The following is an 18,325-nucleotide window of genomic DNA, read 5'->3' as shown; positions in this document are numbered from 1 at the left end:
TAATTTTTTCAGAGTGAATAGATATGCGGAATTTAAAAAAAAAAAACAATTTTGGATAGTTTGTTAACTTACAATAAACAAGTTTTTAAACAAAGAAATTGGATATAAATGAGTTTTTAAACTATGAGAACTTCAAAGGCAAAATTAAATCATTTAAAGTGAAACCAATAATTAAGTATATTCAATTACAATATAAAAAAGTATTAAAAGGTAGTGTGAGTATTCAGAAAGATTTTAAAATATTAAATAATAATCTTACTAAATTAAGTAAAACAAATTGCTTAAAAGACAAAAATTCTATTTAATTGAGATTTTAAAAATAGTAGTTATGTTATTGTTGACGTATCAGAGGAAGAGACACATAAATATCTCCTATGGTGTTTGTCATTTCTTATAAAATTTTATTCGTATTTAGTGATTATTGAGAAAGTACAGTTGGGAAAGTCAGCCATACATACTATAATCATGTAGTCTAATTTGAAAAGAATGACAAAAAACTAGAGATATAAACGTTAGATATTTATTGCATGTCTTACGCATATAGCTAAAGATATTTCAAGAAAAAAACATGTATATATGACTTTTTTTTTCTTATTTATAGTACTTCATAATTCCGGTGTTTATTTGTGTTAGGTGTGACAAGGAGACAAAAATAAAAAATAAAACAGTTATACTATCTTTTGGAGGTGTGGACAATGTTATATATCATGGTATATACACATATAAGATACCTTTAAAATAATAAGGTAATCAATCATGTGTTAAACATTGCAATACAATTACAGATTATGTAAGTATATTATAATTATATGTTCATTTTCATTATACAGCTGTGAATGATGTATACACTCTAACTGATATTTATGTAAACAATGTAGGCATATAAATTAGTTAACCTAGACATAAGAAATATTATATCAGTGCAAAAAATTATTTAACTTCATTTAATAAGGTTCAATTTTTGTCAATGAAGCATTTCAAACTTGGTGACATTTTTTAATTTATTTGTACAATTATATGCTTCAGTTCTTTGAAGAACCGAATACTATATCAATTACGCTTCATTTACTTTAAAATTAAAGTTTATAGTTGTGCAAATATTTTCAAAATTGTCACGTGTGTTGAAAGACTATACTTGTGAATTAGGTATAGGTTTTGGTTTAACCAATAATTGAAGCCTATAATCATTGGCACATGATAAGTTTGTGAGATTGTACAAGCCGCGAAATGTCCTGTTGCACAATGTTGCTGCATTCTTCTTATCATCGTTGCAATTTCATGTTTTTTTGCATTATAATATTTGTCGAGGTTCATTTTCGTCTTTATTATTATTATTATTATTTATCTCCCTTCTCATTTATTGTTTATCTTTTTCTTTCGTTCTTATTTTTCTCTTCCTTCTCCCGATGTTGTTTTTCTTCTTGTTTTGGTGTCGTCGTTGTATTGGTAATCATTGTCATCTTTTAGCATTAGGGGATTGTAACATTGTAGGTTCATGTTTTTGATTTGCCATATCATTATTATTGTCCTGATTGGTTGTTCATGTTTGAGTGGTTGGTCTTGGTCTCTCTCGTTCTTACTCTCATCCTTGTTCTTGTTTCTGTTTGGCAAAAACCTATTGTTTTTATTTATATATTTATTAATTATTTTATTTTTCAGTTGTGTGCCAATCGAAATCTATTTATGAACCGGAGGTTTCAATTGAGAATCGAATTTTAAACTTTCCCTTTTTTACCTCATCTATATATACTTCAATTATAGAACCCAACTATAATGATAAAAAAAAATTGATGTCAAATTCCTTCAACGCACTAATGTTAGTTTGTATGAATTATTTAAATTTTGATTTGTAAAAAAAATAGAATAAAATAAAATACGAGACATAAATTCAATTAATGAATCCCAACAAAATATTTAATAACTACTTTACTCTGTGCAAGTACAACTCACTTGGTGTTGTCATTGATCAACATGTCTCATTCATGTCACATTACCAATTAATGGTTATTTTGTCTAAGATAATATTGATATATGATTTTATCCATTGCATAAAAAGTTCAACACTTAAAAATTGTAGTAAAAAAATGGTTTAATTAAAAAATAATGTTTTTTTTTTCACTCATAATAATTATCAATTATTTTTACTTTTATCAATTACATGAACATATGCAATATCTTAGCCAATAAATCAATGTCATCATCACATAATTAAGTTTCATTGAATTTATCCTATGATATTTATCTTTTCATTAAATATTACAATAGCTTTTATTAGTTTTTAAAAGAGTTAAGTTAGTTAAGATTGATCTCTGTAAGTGCAAGTAACAAGAAAATTGAATATCATAACATGCATTAAATGTAGACCATAACTTATATAGTATCAAGGATTCTTAAGAAAAGATAAATACTTTTAAGTTTTCTTAATTAATTATGTCATTACAATTTTAATTTTTCTACAATAAAAGATTGATATATATATATATATATATATATATATATATATATATATATATATATATATATATATATATATATAACCTTTTTACATACGATATAAGCCATTAACCACATGGCACACTGAAAAAATTTGTTACGAGTTTATATTTTGTATATTGGAAAATGTTAGTTATGATGTTTTACTTTTGAGATTTATTAAGCTAAGATGTGTGTGGTTGAACTTTTAGTATTAATTTAACTGAGATGAACCATTAGTTTTGATGGAAATTTAGGAAAATTCAAATGAGATTATTCCACATTATCTAGTTTCTGAAAAAATTATTTATAACAAAAAATACTTAAATCAGAACCTTATTTTTCTAAAAAAAAAAGACACAACATTCTTTATTTATACTTAATTTAAAACTTCGTACTTTACTTCAATCATAATTTTCGAGCTATTTATTCTATATTAATTATATTCTACAACGAATCTAGAATCTAGCAGGGAATCCAAATTTTCGATGTAAAATAACTTTTTAGAATTTAAGGTTTTGATCGATTAATTATGAATATTAAAATCCCCTACTTTATATATTATACATTTACAAATATATCAAGTAACCAATATAAAATCTTTAAAATTATTCATGCAAGTTCTCATTGCAACAACTCACTGTCGCAATAAAACCTGAAACAAAATAAATAACGTGTTACGCTAACATCAATTTAATGTAAAATAACATTTTATGAGAATATTTTATAAAAGTCTTGCCTGTCAAATTAAATTATAACTTTTTCGTCGTGAGCCACGGGTGCAAAACAGTTGTCGAAATCCAAATGATTAAGGCAGACAATTTTTTGTTTTGAAGAATTAAGACGGAGATGGAGTGAAGCAACTAAGGCATATGATTTTAGCATTATGTGGTTAATTAAAATTAAAAAAAAAATGATTTGATTTTGATAAAGTAAAAGATGGTTGTGGGATTAGGGAGGACAAAAATGAGAAAAATAATGTTAGTATTTTAAATTTTGGCCTCGCATGAAGGTGTTCCATCTCTGCAACAGCACTAGACCATGGGCGTGCAACGTGTCGACCCTGGAAAGGGTGGTGGTCTCTTTCACACGACACAAACGAACGGATAATTAAGTTACAAGGTGGAATAGCCACTAGGGTTCTGAAACGTGGCCATCTAACTGTGACTGGACCTACAACTTAAAAACCCTGCTATATATCCTACGCCTATCTAGTGTCTAATATATTATAATCCCAATAACGATAATAATAACAATTTATCTATAAAGAAGAAAGTTGAAAACTTGATTTGATTGAATTGACTCTGTGTCCGCAAAATGGGAATCCACACGACGAACGTAGACTCACTCTACAAGCTCAGTTAATGGGAAGCATGGCCTCAAAAATTTCGATGGCTATGATATTATGTCCTCATGAAAATGAAGCTTATGGTAAAATTCTATGGATGCTGATCGACACGTGTATCGCTGTTTTCTTTTCACCAATATTATCTTCATAGGCACTATAATTGCTTGATGTTGCCCTCGCAACAACCATATACCACTCTATTTTGGATTTGGTGCGGTAAAAATATAAATAGTTGTTAGATAGAGGGAGCATATATTATAGTACTCTATATGTTATGCATGTGCCTTTCTTTACATCCCTTATTAATTAATTTATTGTATGCGACATAGAGAGAGAAAGAGGTGTGAAAAGGGTGAGAGCGAGGTGCAGAGAAAGATCAAGAACGAAGCATGGGAAGAGGGAAGGTGGTTCTGGAGAGAATACAGAACAAGATCAATCGCCAAGTAACCTTCTCCAAGCGCAGAAACGGTTTGCTCAAGAAAGCCTTCGAGTTATCTGTGCTGTGCGATGCTGAAATCGCTCTTATCATCTTCTCCAGTCGTGGCAAGCTTTTTCAGTACAGTAGCACTGAGTAATTTCCCTCTTTCTCTCTCATCTCTCTTTCATATTAATTATCCATTTTTCATTCTCATATTCCATTCCTAGATTTTTCTTTTCCATCATGTTGCTACTTGTGTCCAGGTTTTTTTTTAGTATTCTACAAACTTACGTACTGAATCCCTGAAATTCTGAACCCTGTGAAGGGTTCGGTTGTTTTCTTCTATTAATTGGGGTGCAGGGACCCTTGCTAGGGTTTTTCCAATTCTCCATCCACCCCCTTTCTCTCTTTTTTTTTTATCATTGAAAGAAAAAAAAAATAGCAAACTCTCATTATATAATCATACGAACGCTAATTATATGAATTAAAGAGGTCGGGGTAGGGTAATTTGTTGAAGGGTAATTGTTTTTCAAAATGTTCAAGATTCAGTTTCTTTTCTCATCAAACGAATATTAGTTCCTGCAAATTTCTCTGAAATATGTTCTTAACAAACATCTTTTGTACTACACAATTAAACATTTGTTGTCTTAATTATAATATTTTTTTATTGATTTAAATTCACGATAATTTGAAGAATACTTTTGAAATAGTTCAAAATAATCCTTACTTCTCAATTCTTAGGCATGATGTTGCTGAAGTATTTGTCATATCTGATGAATCATGTTTGCCATATTAAGAATTGCAGAGTGATACTTATTCAGCTGAACAAAACCATCCTTTAATTAGTATTTCAAGAGTAGCATGTAATTGGTCATTTGTAGAAAATATCAACTTTAGATGGATCCCCATGTGTAATTATCATGCAAAAGAAAGCTAGAAATAGTTTTTTCCCCTATTAAAATAAACTTTTTACTCATATATATAAATCTTGGTAGCTGTGCAGGTCTGCTTGTTCCTTTCAATTAACATAAAAGCAATTGTTAAGACCTAGTGTTTCCCTTTCTTTAAGACATATATTTTACTCATAAACCCATTATTAGTATTTAAATGCCATTGTTCCCCACAGTCTGATTTGTTTGTTTGTTAATGAATGAATCTGTGAAAAAAAAATTAAAAGCTAATACCATTAATAGTTAATTCTTAGCTTGGGAGAATTGTCTGTTCGAGATAACTGTGTTGGTTTTGATAGGTTGGATTGTTTCGTTTATAGAGCAGCACTGAAGCCATTTATTCAGTGGACAAATTTTCCCTAAAACCCTTTTGGATAACAGATACTATAGGTCACACATATGAAGGGTAAAGGCTCTTTTGTTTGGAGTGGAGTTACTATAGTTACAACTCCTATATTTTTTTACCCCTTCTTTTTCCTTTTCCTTAAGGCTTGTTTTGTGACTGGCCCGCTCATAATCATAAAGTAATAATGATTTGGACATATTATGTTTATGTTGTTGTTTCAAGATATAGCCAGACAGCCAGAAACAATTGAAAACCCCTAATTTTCGTCACTTAATTACTTTAGGAAAATTGCTATTCTGCACCCAACTGGCCACACCAAAAGTTGATTTCTCTTAAAACTGCAAAAAAGTAAGGCTCCTCCGTCAATGATTGAGAAGTTTTATTCTACTAATAATTACAAAAGAAAAAACATATTTTACTTTTATTTTATTTTCATTAACAAGTATTTATATAATCAATTATGAAAACAATAGAACATTGTTTTTATTATTTTACAGTAAACATGTAAAAATAAGACATAAATTGAAAGGAAAGTGACAATAATTATGAAAACTAAAAAAAAAAAGAAATCTGAAAATGATTTTGTTTATCAAATTGAAAAGCCCTAAACTAATGCATTTGGATGTGGGAAATAGAATATTATTGAAGTTCATCGCTAAATTCTTTTTCCTTTATCGGGCTTAACTTGGGCTACTATGAAGAGTTTGTTAAAAATCACCGATCGCACCGTCTTCAAAACTTGTATTTCTATATTGTTATTAATGAATGGTTAGTCACAGTGTTGTTCTAAACAGAACAGCTTTTGAACTAAGTTAAAGTTGACATGACTCATGCATACATTACATAACATATTTTTCAGAGATTTGTGATAATATACTGTCCCGAGACATGCATATTTTCTTAAAATGCTGCCCCAGGAACTGTAATTTATAGTTCTGATTTTGCCTCCAGCTTTCCCTATTTGAGGTACTTTTTTTTATTCACTATTTATGAAATTAGAAAGTTATTTATTAGGCAACAACTTTTTAAATAGCGTTTGAACTTTTAATCAAACATAACATTACTTTTCGTTTGTTACAGCTAAAAGCGGGCAGGGAAAAATAGGGAAAAAAATAGAGAAAAAAAACCTTGTTTGAAACAGCGGAATATATATATATATATATATATATATATATATATATATATAATATATATATATATATATATATATATATATATATAAATAAGTGAAAAAAGTGGATCTACGTTTATTGATTGTGCAATGAACTTAAACCATTATATTGGGTAAAACATATATGTTTTACTTTTTGTTTTCCCTAAAGTCATTATAACAATAACAATAGTAGAAAATAAATACAAGTATCACTTTCATCTTTTTTTGTCATGTTGAATCAAATTATTTTATTTCTTATCTTTCTTTTTTTTTTCTTTTTAAATAATTTTTCTATTCATTCTCACTTTTTTTTTCTCATTTACTGTTTCTTTTTCTTTGTTTTAGCCCACCTATTAACTCACATTTAATGGTGAATTTATATAATTCTTAAACATTCATTTATAAGAATCAAATTATCTTTTTTCTTTCACACACGACCAATTCTCTATAATATTTGGCTTTAGGAATTCTAATAGTCATTTTAGTCTTTAGGTTATATTAATTCTAATAGACATTCTAATAGAAAAAGAAAAAAAAAGTTTGAAACAAAAGGAAAAGGCAGAAAAATATGAATGAAAAAGGTGGATCCACGTTTATTGATTATACAATGAACTTAAACCATTACATATAGTATATAGAAGTATATATGTTTTGCTTTTTTTTCTTGAGTCATAATCAATTATATAATTGATTTTCTTATTTATTTTTTATTATGTGAATCAAATTATCATTATCTTTCTTTTCTTTTTTATCAATCTAAATAATGTATTTTTATTTATTCACACATTTTTTTCTTTTTCTTTTCTCTTTAACAGTTTTTTTTTTCTTTATTCTTTCTCCCCCAGTAGTCGACTCACAAAGTTGCTATTTAAATGTGAAAATGTTGATTTGATGTTTACATAACTCAAACATCTATTTATAAGAATTGAATGATGTTTATTTTCTTTCACACACAACTATTGTCAATAAAATTTGGCTTAAGGAATTCTAATAGACCTTTTACTCTTTAGCTTTAAATAGTTTTTTATCTCTATATCAGCAAAACAAATATTTTTTTTAAATGGGACTGAAGGGAAACTCCAATGTCAAGTTGCTGTGTGCATGCCATAAGATTCAAACACCAAAAAGAGAATATTAAATCCCCACGTCTTTCTCTCTAATAGATGTACGGTTTTGACTCTCCTTTGTGGTTAAAAACTCAGAAATAATAACCAAACACTAAATTTTCTTTTAATTTGTTTTTCAACTTTCTTTTTTTCTTTCTTTCTTTTATATCTTTTTCCTTCCACTTTCACACATAGACTTGTTACTGTGGTCGAGACTAATGAAGACCAGAGTTTCTAACAGATGAGTCCACTATTGTATTTGTTTTGCTGTATGTGCCTAAAATTATGTGGATTATGTTCTTTGGAGAGATCTCTATCTTGCTAGGTTTAAAAGATTATTTGGATATCTTTAAATTAAAATATGAACATGAATCAATCTTCAGCTGACTTGTAGTAGCAGTCTAGTTAAACTTCATAGGAAAGTATTGAAAAAAATAACGTTTCACATTGATGATTAAGTTCAAAAATAGTTGAAATATAAGAGAAATGAATCCAAGTGTCTTAAGTATTTGAAATATATAAGAGAATTTAGAGTAATAATGTTATGTTCATTCTTATCAGCATTAACAGAATCATTGAAAAGTATCGTCAATGCTGCTTCGACATGTCTCAGATCGGCGACGAAGCTGAACTTCAATCGCAGCAGGTTTTTTTCTTCTTTTCTCCTCCCTGTAATTCCAAAATAATTAAAAAATCGTTGAAGCTAATTTCCATGTTCTCAAGATAGCCATTGATAATGTGCACATGCTCCTTTTATATTTGTTATTGCTGTTCCAAAAAAAAACAACAATAACGTTGCCCCTTACAGTGCTTATATCAGGAGCTTTTGGTATTAAGAGTCAAGCATGAATCGCTCCAACGAACTCAAAGGTAAAAATTCTGACGAACACACAATTATGGAGAAAAAGAGATCTTGTCATATGTCAGAGTTGTAGAGGACATGCACTAACTTATTCTGTTTCTGTTTGTGTTTAAAGGAATCTTATGGGAGAAGAACTTGAGCCACTTAACATGAAAGAATTGCATAGCTTGGAGAAACAACTGGATAAAACGCTTGCACAAGCTCGGAAGCACCTAGTATTAATCACAACTTATTGATTTTTTCCTTCAACTACTTTTATTCAAATGAGGATATAAAAAGTAATTGTTACATGATCCATGATGATAGTAGTCTTAGTAAACTCGTAATTGAATATTCTATTAGTTCTCTTAAATTGAAAAAAAAAAATCATACATGTTATATAGAAATGGTTCAAGACTATAAACGCAGTAGTTAATGATTATCTAATAAGCTTTGGATATAAATAAGTTATACACTAACTCTTTTACTTTATTTACCAATACAATACCTGTGGTTTTCTTTTCTTGTGTTCAATTTAGTTTGAATTCTTCATTTCTAAGCATTCAATTCTCGCAAGAAAAGAATTATATCGGTGGCTCAACTTAAAATCTTATATATCGATATTGGATAAAAAAATTAGGGGATATTTATAGGAATTTGCAAAGCAGATTTTCAGATTTCGATTTCAAACATGATACACAAAATAAAAGATATAATTTGTTCTATTGAAAATAAAAATACTTAAGCTCTCTCTTTCAATTGCAGTCACAGAAGCTGGTGTCAAAAATTGACGAACTACACGGAAAGGTATATTATTTCATCAAATATTGAAGGTTGCTTCCATTGAATTTAGTTTGCTCCATCTGAACCATTCATTGACTTAGTTTCTCATGTTCCCTTATCACCAATAGTCACTTATTTTTGCTATATATTATAGTATTTTTCGGATGAGTTTTTTTTTTTTTCTTCTTACAAGCAAGTATACTTAAAAAATAGAAACAAAATAAAAACTAAAACTATCGTCTAATAAAAAATAATTTATTTTTTGTATGAAGTCAACTTTAACTTATGCATAAATTACTTTATATATATATATATATATATATATATATATATATATATATATATATATGCTATAGAAAATTCACTGATATATATGCCTGTAAACACACATACATATAATCTAGGACTAACTTTCACCAGTTCCAAAAAAGGTTGCATGCATGCTTCTTAACTGTTTCCACTTTTTAAACTGTGGCCAGGAAAGCAAAGCAACTATTATATCAAATTATATTTTCCCTAAAATGAATCTAAATAAAGTCATAAAGAATAAGAAAATAGAAAGAATCATCCTGTGAAGCAAAATTACGTTATGTTAGGTGTTTGAAAATTTATGTTTACACAGAAAATCAAAGGAGAAAGATGTTTAATCATAGAGTAGTAATATTTGAGAAAATTTTATTAAAATAATTTACGAGAAAAAATTTAAAAGATTTTTGTTCATAATCATAAAGTTAATTTATCATAAAAAAATTTATAAAAAAAATTTCATGTTAACTTTATAAAACTCATTTTTAATTATATATGTTTTTATTTTATAGAGAAATATTTTGTATTGTTTAATATCTTGAATATATATATATATATATATATATATATATATACACACACACACAAATAATAGTACATTTTATCTTTCCACTATTGTTATTTTCTAAATTTTATTAATCAAAATTTGCACCTATTTTATTAATATTTTTTAACATACTTTTATCAATTTATTAAATATCTAATAATGTGTTGACATCTTACAAAAAATATTTAAAAATTACAACGGTATCAAATTGATCTTGTTTCACGAAAAAAAAATATAAATAAAATAATGTCCTTTAGTTTTCTTTAAATAAAAAATTGGCATATCAATCCTTTGCCACATTTAATGATTGGTAAAATATATATAAAAAAACAAAAAAAAACGATAGTAAAATGTTAAAAGATATAAATAAGTGCACTTTTTTTTTTCTTTGATTTGACATTTATTTTATTTTCATATTCATAATCAGCCATTAATTTCAATTTTCTACATATTGATAGGTGCGCAACCTGGAGCAGATTAACAGACATTTGGAGTCAAAGGTTTTCCATTAAATAATTAATCATGTGAACATAGCAGTGGAATGCTGTATATTGTATCAGTTATCTGATATGGCTTTATATATTTCTTATGAAAACTTTATGCCCAGGACATAGCTAAATGCACTCAGATTTGTGAAGATTCTACTAATCAGTTTGAAAGTGGAACAGCAAGGTGAGTACTTCATTTTTCCTTACTCTTATTACATTTTACATGCGTAAATCATGATGATAGATAGCAAAATTTGGCAAACATGCATATGCCTTTGTTTTAATTAATTTAGACATAGCAGGAATTAGGGCAAAAGGACATGAAACTTTAAGATTATCAAAACTATACTTTGTTGTTGTTGTTGTTGCAGTTCGTTGCCGCTTCAGCAGGAGCAAATTACTTCAAAGGGAAAAGAAGTAGAAACGAGGTGCCTTAACGAGAATAACGAATTGCAGCTTTGAATAAAAGGGGCAGTTGGTCGTGTGTGTATATCCATCAATATAGTCTCAGAAATCTAGCAAGTTGAGCCTCCATTGATGACAGTTTCATAATTTGATTAGTGTATGCTTGATTGAAAACATGATTTTAAAGGAATAATATTTTTATTTATATCGGATTCTTATAAAGCTTTTAAAATAAATTAAGGTTTTCAACTTATTTAAGCCAGTTAAACATATGTATTAGTGTTTTCATTTACAGTCGCAAACCTGATAATTTTGTTGGTTTGGTCATTGTGGCTCCTTTTGCATGCATTGTAGCGTAGCCTAGGGTAACATACATCCATAATAAATTCTATTTAATCTTCAAAAAAAAATATCTTTCTAACTTAATTTCTATTACTATTCTATTTAATTTACTGATAAATTTTAATGTGTTTTCTTTTCGGCTAGCTTGGAAATTAGTAAAGGGCCTGAAAATCCCATTGGAATTCGCCAACAAATATTAGGGCTGGCATGGTTGTGATCTAAGGATAATCTTGATGGTGAAATAAGATAATCAGTTTTTAGATTATTCACAATATATGATTATTTTATTTTGTTTATATGTCTTATTGTGTCATTAATATTTGTCTTTTATTATAATAAGTATTGATATTTTTGTTCTTATTAGCATGAAAAAGAAATTACAATTTAAGTATAAAAAAATTATTTTGTTAATTTTGTTTGAATTCCTGAATATATATTCCATTTTTAAAAATATAATATATATTTATTAAAGTAAAAAGTAACTTTAATATGCAGTTATTGATCCTATTTTCATACACAATTTAAATAATTATGTATGATTCATACATAGTCACTTAATACAGGAGTTTTTTTTTTGTCAGTATGAGAACGGTTCAAATAATATTTACAAAAGCAGATTTATTTTTCATCCTTAAATATAATTAATTATATTCATCTTTTATGGGTGAAATTTGCAAAATTAATTAAAGAAAATTATGAATTATTGTTTGTATCAATTTAATTTCTAAAACTAATTCAATTAATTTTCCTTCTTATATGTTTTAAGAAAAAATAATAATAACTTTGGTCTTTTTAAAATTAACATTATCGACTTAATGAAATTCTTTCTTCGGAACCTCCTATCTATTGTTTAAGATTCCTATGTAGTAGTGGCTTCAACTCCATCGCAGAAGATGGTGCCACAAATTATATATTTCTACATTCTATTAATGATAATGACAAACATATATAAAGAATTCATTATCTGATCACAACGTCAGTGTAATCTGATCATATTTTGTTTTAGTAGCCATTTTCTGCTATGCTTCCTTTTAGGTCTTTCATCTTTGGATTCAAATCGAATAAGGCATCAATGTACACAGAGAGGTTAGGTAAAAAGTATTAAATTCCAATTCTTATTCCCGGAAAACTACATATATAATATTTGTATATAAAGTATATATAATATTATATGTGATTTAAATTTGTTTATAAATATTTCTTAAAAATATTTTGATTCTCCGTTTATTTTTAAATCATAAATTTTTAATCGAAATAAACCTGTCTTACATGTCTAACTCAAATATCTTTCACAAGTCCATACTAGATAGTTAAAAACTTCATTATTACTGTATAAATTGTTTAAAGTATTTGACCCCTCTAATTTGCATGAATTATAATACTCACAGTAGCTAGACCAGGTGATTCCAAACTTTCAAATATGTTTCACACTTTACACGTGATAAAATTTATCATCATCTACATAATTTTGTTAATGTTTCAATATACCTAATAAATTTAACATCGTTTAAGTTGAGGTCAAATTCTTTTCTTTATCACCTTTCAAGGTGTCTTTTAAAGACAAAACCGTGATGCAATTTCATGCTCTACAACAAACAATATCTTAAGAACACGGTTATCCTTCATAATAATGAGTCCTAAGGATTTGAATTGGGTGTAGCCCAACTTTTACGAACTTCACACCTCTACTTTCTTATTTTATTAACTTTATTACACATAAATTAATATTTTATCTAAAATCAAACCTATGATCTTTGGTTGAATTAAATATAAATAAATTTCAACCATATTTATATTATTATTGTCAAAATATCTTTATTTTAAAACTTTAGTATATTTCACGATAAATATAATTGAGAATCACTTAATAAAATACAAATTATTCTACAAAAATAAGAGTATTAAATCACTTAACCATTCTAAATAAAAATAGTTTTACTTAAAAATAAGTAGGCAACTGTAAGTAAGAGTGTTGGTGCATATTTTTTAGTAAGTGTGACAGAATAATTATAATTTGAATATTAAGTGGAGAAATCAAATCAAATTCGTGTAATGTATGGAACCATATAAGGTGACTCCCTAACATAAATTATAACTCTTTTTATTTTGACTAGATTGCAACAAACCTCAAGTATTAGTCGAACATTGATATATATATATATATATATATATATATTAACAATCTAATACTCATGCTATATTTTACCGACTTAGTATATCCTAATGATAATTACTTTTCAAATCATATCATAATCAATTTATCACCATCAATTATATTTATCGTTGAGAATAATTTAAGTGCGAGTCAAAGTTCTATATTGAGTAAAAAATACAGAATTAAACACTATATCAGACAAAAGACTCGTAACCCCATAAGATTTTTGGTTAAAAGTAGTGTCAACTACCTTATATGTTTAAAATCAATGTCATTTATATAGAAGCACAATCTCTTAATAATTATAAATCACATATAATATATATATATATATATATATATATATATATATATATATATATATATATATATATATATATATATAAACGCAATATTTATATACAATAAATTAACGAAAACAACTCGTTATTCCTTCTGATACAAACGAAGATGAGAAAATTGAAGTTTAGATTACAAAAGAACTTTTCATTTGATCCAATTATCATAATTTAATCATATTCATAACATGACAGAGATGATACAATCTTTATACTCAAACGATGATCCACTACTTGAGTGATAAAAACTCATTACTTAAGCAACTCTTTCTTGAGTGCTTGAACAATGATCTTACATTAGATTATAAATATGTATGTGCTAAATTTAGTAGTTAGAATATAATTGCTTTTTACCAAAGAGAAAAGTATAAATAAGTTTAAAATTTTAAAATTTTGAAAAAAAAATTAAAAAATATGGAAAAAATAATTTTCTGTTTTATAACTTCAAAATATAAGTATTATATAATTATGCCTTTGTTAAATTTAGTTGTTAGAGTACAATTGTTTTTTACTTACTCAAATTTTTTACTTTAATTCTGATATGTTATTGTTAGATGGACCATTTAGTTTTAAATTAAAAACTATGGTTGATAATGATCATATGATTATTTGTATTAAAGAGCACAATAATCTGAAAAATACTATAATATAGAAAATTAAAAGGCTAACATTTTAGAAACAGTTGAAATAGTCTATGCTATGAAAATCATTCTTTAACAAATAGTTTAACAAGTTTTGTAACTAAAACAATTAACGTACTAAACATAATCATAATTTTAATATTTTGTTTTTAAATTTGGTGTAATCTTTACAAATGATCATACCAGTTTAAAGAACTTTTAAGTTTGATCATCCGTATATAAGTATAACTAAACAGTTATTTATTTATTTTCATATAATTTAACTTGGTTAAAAAGTTTACAAAATATTTAATATATTTCTTCGAATGATAAATTGATGTATAAAATAATAGACATATTAATTAAATAATTTTGTTAAAATTTCATTTATATTTAAAATAATGAAATTAAAAAAGTTTGCCACTGTGTGATAATTATAATACGACATTATCAATGATATTAGAAGACTTATAAAATAGTCAATTATATCTAAGAGAAGTCTTCTCACACGGCTATTAATTAAAAATTATTGAAACTTTTAAAGTTACAAGTTAAAATTATTATATAAAAAGTGAAACACAGTAATATTTTACCATTATTAATAAATTTATACTCATAAAAAAAATAAAAGTATGTTGTTATTTTGTTTGGTTCCTCACATAATGAGTCACATTAATGAAAAAATGTTTTAAAAAGTACATTAATTTAAAAAAAAAAAAAAAATATATATATATATATATATATATATATAGAGAGAGAGAGAGAGAGAGAATTTTTATTCCCTGATCACCAAAACCTTATCAGCAGTATAGTTAGGTTACTTTTATTAAAAAGATATTTTGAAACTATCCTCCTTAAGATATAAATTTTGTTTTTTCTCAGATAAAAATCTAACTACTTAAAAAACTATCTGATCATATTATATTTATTAACTTCATGAAAAAAACTTTCTTTTTAAACTTTTATTCAAATTAAAAAATATTTTTCATTTCCTATACCGACAAACAACTCTCTGAAAATATATATATATATATATATATATATATATATATATATATATATATATAAAACAATATATAAAGGGATTTTTCTTTTTTTTTTCATATTTCAAAATACCAAGTTTACCCTTTAAATATAATAATTTATTAAATTTTTAAAAATTGACCATTACTTTTACATGTTTTTTATAAAATTGGTTATCTCTGCTTCTTCTCTTCTTCTTTATTTATCAATGGTTATTTTTTCATCTATTCTGATATACTTCACTTTATTTTTAATAAATATAATTTTAATTTATATATTAACTTAATAACATTTTAGTTTAAAAAATGCATATAGTGCATGTGTTTACGCTGGTATATATATATATATATATATATATATTAATTTTACATTAGCTTGTATTGTTTTTAAATAGGAGGATTGACCCATTGTTTGTATATATAAAAAATTAATTTTTATATAAAATTAGTGAGAATCTAACATGTAATATAAATTATACGAGTATACTTTAATCTCTTATATACTATTAATTAATTGATTGATTTTCATCGATTCCTGTCCCTTCTAAATATTCTTCTGAATTGTTGGCAAGCTTTACGCAGAGAATGTTAGGCCTTAATTGAGTGATTGAGATTTGCATAACCGTAGTTTATTCACTTATCCTAACAATATAAACAATATATATATATTAAATAGTAAAATGAATCTCTTTCTTATAGTTTAATATTTTAGTACAAATCAGTATGCAATCTTCCTCGAGTCATAGGCATATAATATAAACATGATTTCATAATTTTATGAAGAAGTATTTGGATAAACAATACAAATTGAGTTCGAGCACCCTTTTCTCTTTACAAAATTTACTGTTTCATCTTTCAAGTATATAGATTATATATTGTACATTAAACTATTTTACTTTAAATAAACAACGAGAAAAAATATAATAGAATGGTAATATTTTCAAATTTTATCTAGGCAGAACGACATTCATAAAATCTGAAAGTGAAAGCTTTATTAAAAGTTCGATATATTATCCTGCAAATAATTTATTATTATTTCACATATGTAATTTTGAAAACATTGTATATCTTAATTTAGATGGAACTTATATGAAAACTTGATATCATATGACTTTATAAATAAGTAGAGAAAAAAGTAATTTGATTTAAAATTTAGTATTACTGATTATTTCAAATTTTATATTTAAAAAAATCTCTTTAGATTGACATTACTGATAATATTTTTGTAAAACAATATTTTTATTCTAAGAGAAAATAGTTATTTAATTATTTTGGTTTTGGTATTTTTAAAAAGTTGTATGACGTGATTTCATTTGAATATACATTTTAAATAAACAAAGGATAGAAAGCCTATTAATAAAACATTTTATCTTTGTATAACTTCTTTTTTTAAGTTTCTTCAGGTTTAAAAAAGAACTATTATTTTATTGTCAAATTACATCTTTAAAGAGAGTGGGGCACTAACGACCTTCTACACCCAAAATTTGTTTATTTAATTTTTCATATATATATATATATATATATTAGAATTATATTTAAATATTATTTATATTAATTTTTTCAGTTTTTTTAAATCTTATCCATAGGCATTTATTTTATTTTTCTCTTTGGTATTTCTATCTCTTTGTCACAACAATTTTATTTTCTATCTCGATTTTAATCCTCGGTCTCTCTATCTTTTTTAAATAAAATTTCACCATTGTGAAATTAAAGAGTTAAAAAATATTTTAAACCAGTTAATTTATACTTCTGAATAAGTTCATTTTTTACGGTTTTTTTGAGCAATATGTTTTCTTTTGTATATGATAAACTTGTTTACTATTGGATGGTGATAAACTTACTTTTCTATAAATAGCTTAGATGTGATAAATTTATATTAGAAAAATTATGATAAAGAGTGAAAGAATATTTGTTTCAAAAGAAATGTTTGTGACAAATATGGAAAAAATTAATCTATGTCAATTAAAATTGAGAAATTGTATGAGAACCAAAAAATTAAAGACAATGAAAAAAAACTCTATAAAGTTATATATATAATGAATTTAAAAAATAATAATTTGGCACCCTTTAATTTTTTGTTTAAGTTTTGCCACCGAATACCGTATTGATAAGTGTCTAGAATATGTAAAATTTTCATATAAATTTGACACTTATCATGCTTTAATTGGTTATATTTTGTAAGTAAATAACTCGTTTTAGCTTATACTTACAAAATGATGTACTAAAAAGAAGAAAATTAAGAAATTGATGATTTTTTTATGCTTTTGCAACAATTTCTTGAAGTATTAAAAATAATGTGATCAGTGACATATCTTCGGCCAATATTCTGGGGTGCCAAAATTTTGGTTCAATTACCCTTTGGTATAATTTTACTATAATTAATTTTCATTTATAATGAATAAGTTTAAAAAAATAATCAAATAAAAAAATAGTTAAATTAAGCAAATGATCACTTAAAAGATAATATTAATGAAATAATTAATTTTATTTAAAAAATATTAAAAAGGTAAAATTCAAAAATAGGAGTGAAAAAAAAAACTTTTCCTTATATATAGATATAGATGTGTAAAAGATTTCTAGAATATCAAATACATAAAATATATTAAAAATATTTAATTTTTAAAAATACATTTAAAATTATATATTAAATCATGTAAATATTAAAAAAAAAATTGGACTGGATGC

General features: G+C 25.5%; 1 protein-coding gene across 2 annotated transcripts; it reads left to right on the top strand.

Moving 5' to 3' along the window:
* Positions 1-4,051: 4,051 nt before the first annotated feature.
* Positions 4,052-11,412, top strand: LOC114190343 (MADS-box transcription factor 17-like). 2 transcript variants are annotated; one of them, XM_028079186.2, is made up of 8 exons: positions 4,052-4,391; positions 8,355-8,439; positions 8,614-8,663; positions 8,771-8,870; positions 9,400-9,441; positions 10,729-10,770; positions 10,878-10,942; positions 11,130-11,412. In XM_028079186.2, the coding sequence occupies exons 1-8, from the start codon at positions 4,210-4,212 to the stop codon at positions 11,218-11,220; spliced, it is 657 nt and encodes a 218-aa protein (XP_027934987.1). In that variant the 5' UTR covers positions 4,052-4,209; the 3' UTR covers positions 11,221-11,412. The 2 variants fall into 2 exon arrangements, with proteins under 2 accessions (XP_027934987.1, XP_027934986.1); XM_028079185.2 differs by having other exon boundaries at positions 4,066-4,391; positions 8,602-8,663.
* Positions 11,413-18,325: the final 6,913 nt, after the last annotated feature.

This window comes from Vigna unguiculata, chromosome 7 (genome assembly GCF_037176805.1).
Source record: "Vigna unguiculata cultivar grain cowpea cultivar isolate G323 ecotype 2 chromosome 7, ASM3717680v1, whole genome shotgun sequence".
NCBI classification, from domain to species: Eukaryota; Viridiplantae; Streptophyta; class Magnoliopsida; order Fabales; family Fabaceae; genus Vigna; species Vigna unguiculata.
Note: the sequence above shows the minus strand (reverse complement) of the source record. Positions and strands in the feature narration are given on the sequence as shown.